Genomic DNA, 16,419 nt, shown 5'->3' with positions numbered 1-16,419 from the left:
GGTAAGAGCGGTGGACTTCGAGGACCCGCTACAAATGAGCCTGGTGCTTGGGTTGGGCTGTGCTCGCAGGGTCTTGGAGCACAGAGGAGGGCCTGCGAAGCCTTCCTCCTTGGTGGGGGTGGGTGCTGCCAGTCGTGGTTTTGATGAGCAGGTCTTGTCAGGATCAGAAGCAGTGTTGCAAAAGAAACAGATGATCCTGTTACTTTGCCTCAGCATGTACTTCCTCTTCGGGGTGCCTCGCATTTCAAATTTGGGTGTAATCAGGGTGCGTGCGGTTCCGAATCCTGCCTACGAGAAGTGAGGGAGCGGGTCTGAGAAAGAAAGGCCGTTCTGTCCTTCCTGGAGCCTAAAGCTGAGGACGGTGGTGGATGAGACGGGCACAGAGAGGCCTCAGGAGGTGTAGGGCCGGGGAGCGGGGAGTACAGGGGTCTCACTGGGGTGTACGCACAGACTCTTGCTTTCCTACCGTGACCTTTCTGCCGGTAGTCGTGCCTCTTCTGGACCTGCTCTGTGGCTCTCTGCAGATAACGGCACCTGGACTCAGCTGTGGCTTGTGTCCGACTATCATGAGCACGGCTCCCTGTTCGACTATCTGAACCGGTACACGGTGGCCACCGAGGGGATGATCAAGCTGGCCTTGTCTGCCGCGAGCGGCCTGGCGCACCTGCACATGGAGATAGTGGGCACCCAAGGTGAGTGGACCTGTCCCATCCCCACCGAGCTCCCAGAACTCCTTCTCACTGAGGATGCGGGACCTGGGCCTCAGGGACTGGCGTCTGGTCTAAGCGAGAGGAGCTTGGGCCTCACCCCGGCGCGAACAAGAGGTGCCTCTGCCTTCAGAGCGCCTCGGGGGGACTCCTGACGGAAGTGTGGGTTGTTTGTCCCCGATGGACTGGGGTGGCTGTTGGTTGGGAGGCTGCCGTTGACTGAGTGGTCATCTCAGACGCCCGCGGTTCACTGGTAGAGGAAGGGACTGAGAAAATCGAAGGAACTGCTGTGCCGAGCATCAGTTTGGCGGGTTCACACCCTCGTCGGCGGGTCAGCTTGACGGGTTCGACGCTGGGCTCTACTAAACTCGGAGGGCCCTCCTGGAGGAAGGCGACCGCGGGCACCCCTGCTTGTTGCCTGACATCAGCTCTTTGGGAGCTCCTGGGGCTTGGCAGGTGGCACGTCGCTCCCTGGTGCCTGGTCGACCGGGCAGCAGCTCTTGCTGCCCCGTGACAGAAAACCAGCCACGGAAGTTTGACCCTGTTGCTAGGCTCTCCAGGGAAGGTAGCAGTCCTTACCTCCCCCGTTTGGTTCTCAGAACGTAGCTAGCCTGGCAGCTTCTCTCTGAAGTCCTCAGCAGTTCTGTACAGGGGCTTATAAGTTCGGGGAAGGCGAGTAGGCGTAGTATTAATATAGCAATATTAGCTCATACGCCTGCCCTTCTAAGCTCTTGACTTACCTAAGTCAATACAGTACATTTAATCCTTATAACATTCCCCTGGAGTAAGTACTGGGGTTTAGTCTCATTTTATGGATGAGAAGACCAACGCACAGACAGGTGAAGTTGCATTTCCAGGGTTACTGGGTTAGTGGGGAGCAAAACGAGGACTCGAACTCATATGTCTGGCTGCAGAGACTGTGCTTTTAACACTTGTACTGTCTGTCTTTAAAGATCCCTGGTTCGTTTGTTTGTTTTTTCTCTGCTAGGGAAGCCTGGAATTGCACATCGAGACTTAAAGTCAAAGAACATCTTGGTGAAGAAAAATGGCATGTGTGCCATCGCAGACCTGGGCCTGGCTGTCCGTCACGATGCAGTCACGGACACCATTGACATTGCCCCCAACCAGAGGGTGGGAACCAAACGGTAGGAAGGCCCTGGGCCTTCGCGCTTGCCCGACACTGGTACTGAGTAGCCCTTGCCCAACTGCGTGGGAGAAGGCAGTATGGTCCTAACTCTGACAGCTGGTAGTTAAATTGAACACCCACTCCCCACACTGGAAAGCCACACAGGTTGCATCGCGCAGATACAAGTGCGAGCGGCACAGCTCCGGAAGACCCTGTACCCATAGGTGCTGGTGCATTGGGCAGGGGAGGCCATGGAGAAAGAGAACCTGGAGCAAGATTTAGAAGGGAGACAGGCACCAGGCTTGGCTGGGGGAGAGGGAAAATGTTGCAGTCTGAAGGGGTGGCCTGGGCAGGACCCCACAGGAGGCAGGGAGCATGCTTCGCTTAGGGTGTAGAGAGCAGGTTTGCCAAGCTAGAGCAGAGGTAGTCCAGGGTGGAGATGAGGGCCCCCCCCCCGTAAGGATTATGGGCCTCCTCCCCGCGTCACGGAGAAGTGACATAAGAAATAAGGAACGTGGCATACCCTGGCCTAATGGTAAAGACTCCGAGCACTCACTGCCGAGGGCCCGGGTTCAATCCGTGGATGGGGAACTAAGATCCCACAGGCCGCGTGGCATAGCCAAAAACAAAGGAAATAAGGAACAGATTGACTGTGACTCCAGGTCGACTTCACGAGCTGGAAATGCAACTTTTCATCGGATGGAAGAGGAGGGCTGTTTCTCTGCTGAGTATCAGTGAATTTCACTAATTGTGCTGCTGCTTTTTTTCCCCTTCCTTTTGACCTGAATGATTGCAGCCGCCCAGGCTCCAAAGTGTGAGGCCTGAGGTGAGCTGATTGGCCTTCTGTGGGCCGTGGGGAGTGGCTCAAGCAGTACTCATGAACTATAACTGAGTGGGACTCTGATGACTACCTAGAATTAATTCTCACTTACCTGCACGGGTAAGATAACAAAAGAAGTTCAGACTGAAATTTAAGCTCAACCCATTATTGGCCGCACTGAATAAAGTCCAAGCCCCCAGTAGCAACCAGATATTATGTACTCTTCCTGCTCTGTGGCCTGCAGTACACACACCTCTGCCAAGAAATCAAAACATGCTTAAAATAAATCTTGGCGGTTAAAAGATAGAGGTAGAAATAAGAGTAGGCTAGTATTACCAAACCTCGCTAAGGTGTTTAGATTCGAATCCGAAGCATGGGAGTTTGCAATAATAAGAATCCATCACTTCCTCCTCCCCAAGGGGCTGTCTTGGGGTGATTCTTTCCCACATTCAGGGGGCCCTTGAATCAGTACTTTGAGTCGAGAAAGAAGTCATCATTTTCTATGCATGATCACATTTCCTTTGCTCTTGCAGATACATGGCCCCCGAAGTACTTGATGAAACCATCAACATGAAGCACTTCGACTCCTTTAAGTGTGCTGATATCTACGCCCTTGGGCTCGTGTACTGGGAGATTGCTCGAAGATGCAACTCTGGAGGTACCTTTCTTCCTGCCTTCTCTGGCTCCTCCCTCGCAGTCCAGAGTCCTGAGGGGCTAGAGTTGTCCTGCCTTCTTTCTCCTAACGGCCTGTCAGATGCCTAGCGCCAGCACCCATCATACTTAGGGTTCTCATCCAAGAGGAGGGAGGGGACCGGGGAGCCGCAGGGACAAGAGTGTGTTTACTCTTTGGACCAGCTTGTTGAATAGTGTTTTATGTTGTGGTGACCGTTCCGGGGACTCATTTGGGCTTTTTTGGGGTTTTTTTGGTAACACATTGTCTTTCTTGGTCTTTCGAGGTTGGGAAAGCCCTGGGTAGGAATAGCACAGGACTAATGCAGGGGTCTCTTTTACACAGGAGGCAGGGTATTCTAACATGCTGGCTCTCAAGCCACGTTCCTGGGGAATGTGGGGTTTCGTTGATAAAATAATAGTGGTGATTTCTCAATTTGTGGGAGAAAGCTTACTAATGCATAGAATTTTCTCACAATGAGTCTTTTCTTATGCAATTTTCTCCTGAGTCTTTGGCATTTGCAAGTGTTCAACCACGTCAGAACTCAGTGAAAGATAGTATCAGACTTAGCAGAAGACTTTTGTTTTTTTTTTTTGCGGTACTCGGGCCTCTCACTGTTGTGGCCTCTCCCGTTGCGGAGCACAGGCTCCGGACGCGCAGGCTCAGCGGCCATGGCTCACGGACCCAGCCGCTCCGCGGCATGTGGGATCTTCCCGGACCGGAGCACAAACCGACGTCCCCTGCATCGGCAGGCGGACTCTCAACCGCTGCGCCACCAGGGAAGCCCAGCAGAAAACATTTTTTATCATCGGCTTAGTATATCAGAATTTTATGGTGACTTCCAAGTATTCTGCCACATGATCAAGTTCAAGAACCACTAGAACCCTGCCCTCAGCCATTTATTTATCTTTGATGTAAGAGATTCCAGGTCAGTGGAAGTGAATTAAATTAATTAAAAAGAAGTGATGAGTGTTCCAGCAGAGCCCTTTTCTGTATTTTACTGCCTTTTTCCATCTATGATACATTTGGTAAGATCCAAATTATGGAGGAGGCACCCAGGTATTGTACATCTTAAATTTTGATCATGATATACAGATAAAACAGATCAAGATGAATCTGGTCGCACGGGTCTGTGTGGTACTGTTATTGTCACCGTTTCGCAGATGAAGAAGAAGAATCATGGATTAGGTGATCTGTCCGAGGTCACACCACTGATAAACTAGGGTTCAGACTCTGGCAGACTGAGGCCAGAGTTTAAGCTAATTGCTCCTTAGATGATTAACCAAGTCAGACTCTATTTAAAAATCTGTCCCGGGACTTCCCTGGTAGTGCAGTGGGGGACTTCCCTGGTAGTGCAGTGGATAAGACTCTGTGCTCCCAATGCAGGGGGGCCCAGGTTCGATCCCTGGTCAGGGAACTAGATCCCACGTGCATGCCGCAACTAAGAGTTCGCATGCCACAACTAAGGAGCCTGCCTGCCGCAACTAAGGAGCCCACGTGCCACAACTAAGGAGCCAGCGAGCTGCAACTAAGGAGCCCGCCGGCTGCACCTAAGACCCAGTGCAACCAAATAAATGAATAGATACTTTTTAGAAATAATAGAATAAATGCTAATCTCAAAATAAATAAATAAAAATAAAAATCTGTCCCATCAGCTCAGAACAGCAGAATTTTTTTCTGGAAAAAGGCATGAGAAAGTTACATTGGATTTTTTTAAATTAACTTTTTATTACGGAAAATATTTCAGTTTGTAGCTCTAGAAGATAAGGACTTCAAAAATATAGTACTATTATCACACTTTAAAAAACAGTAATTCTTAATATCATATAACATTAGCCAGTGTTGAGATTTCCCCAATTATCTGTGAATTTTTTATAAAAAACAGCTTGTTAAATCAGGGTTTAATTTAAATGTCCATCCACTGCAGTCGATTGATATAACTCGCAAGTCTCATAATCTACAGGTTACCCCTCAATTTTTTTCTTCTGCAGTTTTTTGGGTTTGTTTTTCAAGATTTCTTATTTATTTATTTTTATTTTATTTTTGGCTGCGTCGGGTCTTAGTTGCAGCATGCGGGATCTTCGTTGAGGCACACGGGATCTTTTTGTTGCGGCGCGCAGGCTTCTCTCTAGCTGCGGCATGCAGGTTTTCTCTTTCTAGTTGTGGCGTGCGGGTTCTTTCTCTCTCTCTGGTCGTGGCACGCAGGCTCCAGGGCGCGTGGGCTCTGTAGTTTGCGGCACGCGGGCTCTCTAGTTGAGGCGTGAGAGCTCAGTAGTTGTGGCGCATGGGCTTAGTTGCCCCATGGCATGTGCGATCTTAGTTCCCCGACCAGGAATCGAACCCTCATCCCCTGCATTGTAAGGTGGATTCTTTACCACTGGAACACCAAGTAAGTCCCCTCTCCTGCAGTTTTCAAAATTGGAGAATCCAGGTCCAAACTTTATCCTGTAGGGTTTTCCTGTCTAGATTTTCCAGATAACCTCTTACGCAGTTCACACGTTCTACTGTTTCTGTGAATTTCCTATGAGAGTTCCATCTAAAGACTAGAATCATTTTTTCCCCCAAAATCCTTCTGTTAAAAGACACAGATAATGGTGATTACCTCTCTTTTTGTGATGTTAACAGCTATTGTTGATTATTGTCCAAATCCAAATGTATTAGAGGTTGAAAAATGCCAGTATTCCGATCCTGTCAAACTTCATGTATTAGCTAGATTTTTTTCTTTAAAGAGAAACTTCCCCTATTGTCTATTTGGTTACCAAGATGTTTAATTTGAAGAGGAAAGGCAGGGTAAATACTTGATTCTTTCCATTTATTTGACATTTTTCAAAATAATGAGTTTATTCCCTCTCATTCTACAAAGGCGACTGAGGTTTTGGTTTATTTGTTTGTTTTTAGTGTCATCACGAACTGGTGATTTAAAATATTTGTTTCCATTGAAGTCATAGGTCTTACTGTTGCTTAAATGTTCTCATCTTTGGCCAGTTGGGAGCTTTTCAGGTCGGTACCTTTTGACATGGCCTCAGTAGTCTTTGATAGTTTCCTTGCTTTTTGTTACGAAAAAGATATTCCTGGCTAATCCTGTGTGTCTCTTGTCCCATAACTAGCACTGACCAGGCTCTCCAAGGAGCCCTAGTTCCTCTTAGTGGGAAGTGGTATTTACAGATCACAACACGGGTGTTGTCATTGGCTTTTGAGTAATCTCTTCCTTCTTTTGATAACTCCGGTGGACGTTTTCTTTTCTCCCAGGAGTCCATGAGGAATATCAGCTGCCATATTATGACCTAGTGCCCTCTGACCCTTCCATTGAGGAGATGCGGAAGGTCGTATGCGACCAGAAGCTCCGCCCCAACATCCCCAACTGGTGGCAGAGTTATGAGGTGGGAAGCTCCCTTCTCTCCCGTGGCCTTTCTATCTGCCCGATTTCTCTCCCTTAGAAGAGGGTTTGCCAAAAGTGGGGCCAACCCCAGGGCTACCCCCTGAGCGTGTCGGTTATTGCAAACTATTATGTGCTGTTGTATTATATACTGAGCCCTTGTCCTGGGCACTGTAGGGTCCCCTTTGGAATTGACAGCCTAGAAGAAGAAAAAGGCTTGGTCCCAGGACACAGATAAGAGACAAAACAAAGACTGAGTGGGAGCTGTTAGACCTGTCCAACTAGAAAAATGGCTCTGGAGCCACAGGGGTGAGCTGAGCTTCGTGGAAGAGTTAAGAAGAGGCGTCCACGAAGGGTGTAGAAGAATGAGGGGGTGGGACTCAGTGAGAAGACACGTCTGCGAGGGAAGTGGCCTTTCTAAAGACTCAGAAGCGAGGAGGGTGTAGAGAATTTGGGTTGGGGAGTGATGGCGGATGAAGCGGGGAGGGGATGGCATTCGATGGCGATAACAGAAATGAGGACAAACGTGTGATCTAGGTTCCTAAGAGACATGGAGTTGCGGGGTCTTGGAGTCTTTGGCGGCACAGGGTTTGCTTCGCTAGTGCTCTTGGGCCCCCTTTTCTCTCGTGGCTGTGCTTTAAGGAGTGTGTCCACTGGAGGGCAGGCCCGCGTTGAAGAGCAGAATTACTGAGCTCACACTTTGGTGACGCCTCCGCTTTGCCTGACAGAGCAGCCTTTTCCAAAATGGTCCTTGGAACCCTCAGGGTTTATTCACTTCAGAGGGTGAGGGAAGCAGAAAGAACTGGTCTTCAGCTGCCCGCACCCCACTCCCTCTTCAGTCGGGGCTGTTTGTGTGTTGGGACTCCGCCGGGGAAAACGGGTCCCACTGCTAAAAGGAATCTGGAAAACACTGGCCTGAGGCAGCAGTCTGGGGACTCCGTAGCCCTCCACAGGTGACCTTCCAGGTCCGCCCCTTGGCTGCCCCTGGCCTGTGTCGTCCGGGCCCTGGCCGTGAGCTTCTGCCTCTGACGAGGCTGCCTCTCAGGGGCTGCCGCCTCCTCCTCCGCCACCCTGTCTCTGCACGTGAACGTGGGGTCACAGCCGCGTGCGCGCTCATGCTGGGGGATGTCCCTGCTGTGCCTGGCTCGTGCGCTACTTTACAAAAAACAGTCAGTAGACAGTCATAAATACGGATACTCAAACCTTCCAGAAATGATTTTCAGATCGCAGGCCGTTGCAGGTATTTCTCTCAGGATCACCCAGACGCCGGGGAGTGGCTGACCAACCATGCTTGCCGAGAAGGTCCCCCTCCCCAGGCTGTTCCGCGGGGTCTCTGCAGGCGCTGCGGGTGATGGGGAAGATGATGCGGGAGTGCTGGTACGCCAACGGCGCGGCCCGCCTCACCGCGCTGCGCATCAAGAAGACCCTCTCCCAGCTCAGCGTGCAGGAGGACGTGAAGATCTAGCTGCCCCTCCCCACACGCTGCCGGGCAGCGGGACCTACAGCCGAGCTGCCGTGTTGAGCGTCCGATGGAGGCCTACCTCTCGTTCCTGCCCAGCCCTCTGTGGCCAGGAGCCTGGCCCGCAAAAGGGACAGAGCCCGGGAGACTCGCTCACTCCCACATTGGGTTTGAGACACAGACACCTTTTATATTTACCTCCTAGTGGCACGGAGCCTCTGAGAGCAAACGGTGTGGAGAACTCAGTGCCACAGCCTGGACCGGCTGTAGTGGGAAGTTCTGCAAAGCCCGGCGCGCCTGGCAAGAAGCCTGGCGTGGTGACGGGCGGCCTGGGAGGGCCCGGGAGGAGCGAGCGTGGCCCCTGCTGAGCGGCACCGAGGGCTTTCCTCTGGGACCAACCCCAGCGCAGCGAGGCAGCCCGGGGAACCAGCAGGATGGCCCCTCTCGGCAGCGCCGGGCCTCGTGCTCCCCTCCGCCCCGTCGGGACACCTGGAGGGACTGCCAGTGCCCGTCTGTCCAGCCGTGTATGCATGTGCCGAGGTGCGTCCCCTGTTGTGCCTGGTCTGTGCCGCGCCCTTACATGTGTGTGTGCGCGTGCGCGTGTGTGCGTGTGTGTGTGTGTGCGCACGCACGTGTGTCTGTAGGTGCGCACTCACCTGCTCGAGCTTTCCGTGCATGTGCAGGTCAGGGGTGTGGTCGTCACGCCGGCTCTGCGCGCTGGGGCCTCTGTTCAGTAGTGAGCAGCGTCTGGTTTCCCTGGTGCCCCTCCTGGAGGGCTCCCTCCCCTCCCTTCCAGAAGCCCCCCTCCACAGTGGGTCTCCCTCCCCTGTGTCGCCTGGCCCTCCTTCTCCATTTCAGACTGTGGAACCAAAGGTGGCCCGGTTGTCTGTGGCAGGCAAGGCTTTTGGGTCCAAACGTAAGGGAGGCGGGGTGGGATGGGCAGGGAGAGAATCTCGGTGGCAGTCTGGGGTGTTGTGGTCAGCGGCCACCGTGGGAAATGAGCCAGCCTAAGGGCATCGTCCTCGGCAGCGTCAAGGAAGGGCCGAGGAATCTGAAGCCCAGATCTTGGGACTCAGATCGGAATGTCACATCTGTCTTTCATATCCCACATTCTGGAAACAGCAGTGTATATTTTTGGTGGTAGTGGTTTTAGGTTTTAGGGTGGGGAAGGGAAGGGGGGGGCAAGGAGTGGGGAGGGAGTCTGGGGCGGGAGGGAGGAATCTGCATGGGTCTTTTACTGGATTATCTGATCACGGTGGAGGGAAGATGTGAGACTTGCGTCCACTTCAGGGGCTTTACTAAAGGGAACAGCCCGAGCTGAACCTGTTGTTTAACCTGAGTGTAGTATTTAACGACGTCTGGAAGCGCGGTTGTGGGTGGTGATTCCGTCAGCATATCTTAGGTATATATTAACTTTGAAGCCATAACTTAACTGGAGTGGTTTGGTTTTCTTTTCTTTCTTTCTTTTTTTTTTTTTTAATTTAATTGGGAGGGTCTGGATTTTAACTTTTTTTAAATATTGTTAAGTTTTTATAAAAGGAAAACCATCTCTATGTGATGATTACCTCTCAATCTATTTGTTTTTAAGGAAATCCCTATAAAAACAACCACACAAAAAATGCTTCAATCAAACGCACACAGCTCAATCACACTGGAAATGTCTGTCCTTGTACCTGAGCCTGCTCCCCCCACCCGGCAGCAAGAGTTCCTCTGCCCTGGGGGTTGGTCTCGCTTGCGTTCTGCCCCCCCTCCCAGTTCCACAGGTGGGTTTTGCACTGGGGCCCTGGCCTTCCGTGCGTTGTCCAGCAGGTTGCAGCTTCTCCTGCAGGCATTCACGCTACAGACATCACTGAGTGCCTGCTGGATGCCAAGCAGTGCGCCAGGCGCTGGGAAATACAGCTGTGAACAAGACAGGCTTGGGTTCTACTCTTGGAGCACCGACCACGGGACCCATTCAAGTTAGTGGGTGACTGTTTTGAGACCAGAAGTTTTTGTAGTTGCTTCTGAGCCTTTTGAGCCTGGAGTGATTACTCTTATATAAGACCACTAAGGAGTGAGGATGCCCACCTGTCCCCCACCAAAGAGGCCGGTGGTGGGCAGTGAGACCCCCCCCCCCAGTCGCTGCATTCATCCGGAGCCCCCTTCCTGCCCCCAGGGGAGGCACAGACTGTGTGCAGCCTCAGAGCATCCCTGCCTCCAACCCAGCGATTCTCTGCCAAAGCTTGTGGTGGAGGGGAGAGCCCTCCCCCCACTTCCATTGGTCTCCCCCGTGCCCTGGCCTTCCTATTTATTTTCCTGCTGTATCGCTTCTTTCCTTGCGTCAAAGGAGATCTTCCCCTAACCCTCTGAGCCAATTTACTGGCTACTGACTAATTTCCCTCGAATACCAATCGTGTCATTAGGGGGACCTTCTTTCCCCACCCCTGCTGATGCCCCATCTGTCCGCCCTGTGGCAGAACTTAGCGGTTTGGAGGAGATGACAGAACTCAGACTCCTCTCCCCCCGCCGCAGCCAGCCTCTGGGATCTGCCAACACTCCTTGACCCAGGGACTCCCAAGCCACTAGCCCACTCCCCCGGTGGCCCTGCTGTCCTCACCACACACTCCTCCTTCTCCACCTCTGGGGAAGACTGAGCAGTTTCGGGGGGAAGCTCCCAATCCCACCGCCACCACTCTTAACCCAAGAGTTAGGAGTGAGAGAGTTGGGAAGAAACTAAAGCTGTGGTTTTGGCCCCCTGAGGCTAACCCTGATCCATAGGGCTACCTGCACCTCTGGATTCTGGATTCACAGACCAAGTCCAAGCCCGTTCTTAGGTTGCCGTCAAGGCCCCCGAACGGCATTCTCGGTACTTCTGTTTGTTTTTGTACATTTTATTAGAATGGACTGTAAGATAGCCACTTAGACACTTTACCTCTTCAGTATGCAAATGTAAATAAGTTGTAATATAGGAAATCTTTTGTTTTAATATAAGAATGAGCCTGTCCAATTTCTGCTGTACATTATTAAAGTTTTATTCACAGAGCTTTTCTGGTGCCATCTGTTTTACATCTGTGGACTGGCTGCCCAGCCTTTATCAGAGGAGCTGGGCAGGTGCTTCAGGTAGCGTCCCTCCCGCCACTGGCTGGGGTACGACGTTAACACCAGCTGCAGCAGGTCATGTCAGAAGAGGACCCTGTTGGAACATCTGGGGTCTTCCTGAGGCTGTTCCCCTGTGTTTCATAGAAGGAGGGCCTGGCGTGTGAGAGGGAGTGGAGGACGAACTCAGCACCTTTTCTTGGGCTTTGCCTGTATTTGTCTTTGTCTTTTAGCATTTTTCTCTTTATATAAAAGAGGGTCTTGATCCTGGTAAGTCACAAACCACCCAGTCTCGAAGGCAGCCTGGGCCCTCCTCAGTTTTAGCTTTCCCCCTCCTGACTTGGAGTATAAATGTGAATTTGGGGTTGGCTAAGCAACTTTGAGATGGGAGTCTTCAGTGGTGACTCCGGGGTTTTCAGTGTGCGGGTGGCTGTGAGGAACAGCCCTAACCCAACATCTCTAGGCTGAGGAACCAAGAGAGCAAGTCCTAGAATCAAAGACTCTCAAGTTTAGATGGGACTCCAGAGGTCCAGCACCCATCAGGCATTTGACCTCCCCCACAGCATCCCTGCCGAGCGGCGTGGGCCTCGTGCTGTGACACTCAGGACCACAACCTCCACCTGCCGGCCATCTGCTCAGTGAACAGCCCTTCCTTACCTAGAACTGGGAAACCTCCCTACAACTTCTCTCCAGGATGGTTCAGAGCACTTACTCTGTCTTCCATATAAGGTCCCTTAACATATTTGAAGGCAGCTGTTACGTTACTATGAATCTGGCAAAGCTTAGGGTTTTTTCAGTTAATATTAGCAGATACTAATTAAAAAGTTACTGTGTGGGACTTCCCTGGCGGTCCGGTGGTTAAGACTCCGCGCTTTCACTGCAGGGGGCATGGGTTTGATCCCTGGTTGGGGAACTGAGATTCCGCATGCTGTGTGGCGGCAAAAAAAAAAAAAAAAAAAAAAAAAGCTATTCTTTGCTACGCAGTGTGCCAAACTTGGCTTTACGTACATGAACTGCTTTCATCCTCAAAACAATGTGTGAGGCTGGATTAGGAAACTGAGGGTTAGAGAAAACAGATAAACTGCCCACACAGCTCACAAGGGTGGAGAAGACCTTGGGTCCGGGGTGTCTGGCCAGAGACTGCAGCCCCTCAGCCTCTGCACATCCTGCCTCCATGGCGCCATGCCCTTCCCCCACGCCGGCTGCTCTCCGAGAACCTGGCTCAAGCCCGTGGCCACGGAGAGCACATGACATTCCACCCAGGCATTCACTGGCAGCACAGACGAGGAGGAGAATCCCAGACTCTGCTTGACACCTTCGGGTCACATCCCAGGACCGCATCTTACGTTTGGGTTGAGTAAAATCCAGCCCCCTTCCTCTTTCCTGTATATGAGAAGTTGGTATTTTGAACTCAAGTGCGGGACCTTATATGCCTTATAGGTTTACCCTGTTAAGTTTTACCACAGAACCTGTCCATTGCTGCAGCCTGGCAATATTTCAGAATTCTTGTTGCCCAGAGTTTTCCATTTGTCCTCCCATCTGAGACTGTTGGGCCGGAGAAAATCAAGTAACTTACCTCTAGAAGTTGGCTCGAAGTTTGGCATATATCCTAGTAACCCAGAGTGGCTGCTAATTAAATTGTCCCTGCACCCTGGCCCTAATTCTCTTTGGACAAAGATAACAGCAGACTCCCAAGTACCTTGTTGAAGTGGCAAGGTATTCTTGTGGCTGCTGCATCTCTTTGATCTGTCTGTCGGAAGGAAAGGTGAAGTGGCTCGTAGTGGATCTCAACCTAGTTCAAAAGCCAATCAATGATCAGTCATCTTGCCAAGCATGGACCTAAAATTCACTAGGCTATGGATTGCAGGTTCAACCTTACCGTTTTGAAAATCAGAAAGGCAGCAATTCTGGGACCTCTTCATGTGCCCTTGAAGGTTACTAACGTTTCACCTTTGTAAGGCCCACGACCCAGCAGACCTGCGTTCATTTAATGGTGTATCACTAGGGGTTTTGTTTCACACGTTTTAAATTTCTGTCCCCACCCCCTACCCCCGGCCATGTCTTCTGATCTGTAGTCTGGAGAACATGCTTGCTAAATACAACCAAAACAAAATGAGGGGTAGAGTAGTAAAGTTCAAGAGACATGCAGGAACATGTGAGGGATGCATAATGAAGGGGAGGGAAAGGGAGGGAAAGCTGTAGATCAAGACAGGAATGGTTACTTAGGATTCACCAGAGAAATGAAAACTAATAGGGCTGGGTAGATTAGATAGATGATAGGTCGATAGATAGATAGATAGATAGATGTTTAAAGGAATTGACTCACACAATTGTGGGGCTGTTAAGTCTGAAAGCTACAGGGCAGGCTGACAGGCTAGAGACCCAGGGAAGAATTGATGTCGCAGTCTTGAGTCTGGAGGCAAACTTTCCTCTTCCTTAGGGGACCTCAGTCTTTTAAGCCCTTCAGCTGATTGGATGAGGCCCGTCCACACTGTGGAGGGTAACCTAACCTGCTTTACTCCAAGTCTACTGATTGAAATGTTGATCACATCTAAATCAGACCTTCACAGTAACATCCAGACTGGTCTGACCAAACCCCTGGCACCACACCCTGAAAAGTGTTAGGCGTCCCATGGCCAGACAGGGTGGGATTTAAGGAATATGGCAGATAGCTCTAGATCCACCTGGGAATGCTCCTTGGAGGCCAAGGATGGAGGATAATGGGATAGGAAGGTTTAAGGAACAATAGGATGGACTGGGCTCTAAATACATTCTTATTAAATAACAAGCGTGTGTTCAGCAACCTTAGCGTGTAAAGCAGTAGGCAGAATACAAGGACGGACAGTCTGTGGCCACTGCCCTTCGAGACGGAGAGAATTTGTATAGAGAATAGAGAGTAGAGCAGGTTTTAGCAAGTCCCATTACAGAGCCGTATGTAATGCGTCATGGAAGCTCAGGTGAGGTGCCTAGGGAAAGCCAGCCCTCCAGGGGCTCCCTACCTGGTGGAATGGGCTAGTTAATAGGTAATTACAATGGAGTGAGGTAAGTGCTATGGTGGGGTAGACACACAATCCTCTGGAAACACAGAACAGACAGGAAGATGGGGTCAAGAGAGGTGACATCTATTTAGGGATAGGCACTGGCCTGCTGACTGGGGAGGAGGGAGATTTGGTCCAAAAGAGTGTGTCGGGACTTCCCTGGTGGCACGGTGGTTAAGAATCCGCCTGCCAGTGCAGGGGACACAGGTTCAAGCCCTGGTCCTGGAAGATCCCACAGGCCGCGGGTCAAACAAGCCCGTGCGCCACAACTACTGAGCCTGCGCTCTAGGGCCTGTGTGCCGCAACTACTGAAGCCCACGCACCTAGAGCCCATGCTCCCCAATAAGAGAAGCCACTGCAATGAGAAGCCCACGCACCGCAATGAAGAGTAGCCCCTGCTCGCTGCAACTAGAGAAAGCCCTCGCACAGCAACGAAGACCCAGCGCAGCCAGAAATTAATTATTTTTTTTAAAGTGCGTTGCTCGAGAACCACAGGTTCAGTATGGCGCCAGAGCAAGAGAGCCAGGGGTGCACACAGGAAATCTCTTAGAGCCATCCTGTGCTAAGCCGTCAAGACTGTATCCCGAGAGCCACCAGTGCCATCACCTCCCCTGTGACAACTGCCTCAGACTGCTAATCTCAGTCGTTTTTCCTCCTGGGTCTCGACCTGGTCTCCAAAGTCTTCGCAACAGCACGGTTATGTGGAGTTGTCCCATGAATGAACACGTCTTTCTTCATTCCTGCTGTAGGAATGACAGGCCATTGATGGGTTTTGAGCAGGGGAGTGATGTGATCTTACTTCACATCACTGGGGGGGGGAGAACACAGTGCTGACTTGAGAAGGTAATTGCCGAGGTGGTAGAGCAGGAAAAGCTGGAGGATGGGGAGAGACAGTGGAAAGGATGCAGAGGTTGGGGGCGCGATCAGATGTGGACAGTGAGGAGAAGCCGACTTCAGTGTGGAGTCCACGGGAGGATCTCAGCCTTGTGTACAACGCTGTCCCTGGGGAGAAGGAACCAGGGCTGGACCACCAGAGCAGCTGTTTTTGCCAAGAGAGACGAGATCTGGGGAGTCTGGGGCCCTAAAAGCTGTCATTTTCTGTCCTAGCTATCTGTACCTGTCTGAAATGAGGCGGGGTACGATAATACATGCCCTCTGTCCCAGAAGTGGTTTGTGGATACTGTAAGGAAAACTAGAGAGATGACCCTTTCTCCCTCCTACCAGTCTAACCTGTTCAAGCCCGAGATACCTTGCCATCCCACCTAGGAGGCAAGATGGTCCCTGGCCTCTGGCTGGGACTAGACTCAGAAGCTACAGTATCCAAAACAAATAAACGGCCATATCCGCCCGGCTCCTGCTCTCAGACCCCCTAGAATTAGCTCTTTGGGCTGTGATGGATCCACCTCCCCCCTTGCGCCTGCTGCTGAGCTCCCCTGGACCCCAGTGCCACACACAGACGCTAGCCCGTGGAAACAGTTGGGCAATAGGAGCCATTAAGGAAAACAACCGCTCCCTGCCCAGTCAGCTGCCTACCAGCTGCCCAGGCCTCCCTCGGCATCCTAGAGCCAGGGCCCAGCCCCTCATTCCTGCCCACACAGCCGGCTCCGTTCCAGGCCCTCACCCTCCCAACCTTCCACTCAGAAGCAGTGGCAGTACCCAGAGAGGAGCCCCAGCGGACCGGTCAGCCCCCCAGTCCTGGGATGAAATGACTGTGCGAGAGCCCTGACGTTAACTCAGATGCCAGAGGAGCCTGGGATTCTGGAGCTCTTGCCTTGAGTGCCCCGACCTCCTGATGGGAGCCTAGAGCTGGAGCAGGTGGGCGAGGACGGGACTCAGGGGACCATTGACTGTTAGGTACCTGGGCAAGGGCTTGTCCCAAAGAGAAGGGATCTCACCTAGGCCTTGTCCATTAGCCAAGCCCCCGCTCTCTGTGCCCCTACCACAGGCCAAGCCCTGCCTACCCTGAGAGCCAGGGGCCAGGACATCTGGATCCAAAGGAAGCAAAGCCTGGAGAGTTCACTCTGAAAGCCTGGGACATGCTCAGGAATAAGGTACAGATTGAGTGCAGATGTCTGCGGGAGCCAGAGCAATGGGGCTTTTGCAAAGAGGCTTCCGGCGGGGGGAGGAGAACAGAGGGGGAGGTGTCCC

At 51.8% G+C, this 16,419-nt stretch overlaps 1 protein-coding gene across 4 annotated transcripts in view; it reads left to right on the top strand.

The window, feature by feature from the left end:
* ACVR1B (activin A receptor type 1B) overlaps nucleotides 1-9,306 on the top strand; it is a 32,434-nt gene extending 23,128 nt beyond the window's left edge. For all 4 annotated transcript variants that reach the window (XM_024736553.1, XM_024736555.1, XM_024736554.1 and 1 more), the window contains 5 exons: nucleotides 525-692; nucleotides 1,696-1,852; nucleotides 3,187-3,311; nucleotides 6,573-6,703; nucleotides 8,039-9,306. In XM_024736553.1, coding sequence (XP_024592321.1) covers nucleotides 525-692; nucleotides 1,696-1,852; nucleotides 3,187-3,311; nucleotides 6,573-6,703; nucleotides 8,039-8,164 — 707 coding nt within the window. In that variant the 3' untranslated portion in view covers nucleotides 8,165-9,306. The remainder of the gene's footprint in view (nucleotides 1-524; nucleotides 693-1,695; nucleotides 1,853-3,186; nucleotides 3,312-6,572; nucleotides 6,704-8,038) is intronic.
* The last annotated feature ends 7,113 nt before the right edge of the window (nucleotides 9,307-16,419 follow it).

This window comes from Neophocaena asiaeorientalis, unplaced genomic scaffold (genome assembly GCF_003031525.2).
Source record: "Neophocaena asiaeorientalis asiaeorientalis breed wild unplaced genomic scaffold, Neophocaena_asiaeorientalis_V1.1 scaffold134, whole genome shotgun sequence".
In the NCBI taxonomy this organism is placed as follows: domain Eukaryota; kingdom Metazoa; phylum Chordata; class Mammalia; order Artiodactyla; family Phocoenidae; genus Neophocaena; species Neophocaena asiaeorientalis.
This window is presented reverse-complemented; position numbering and strand designations above follow the sequence as displayed.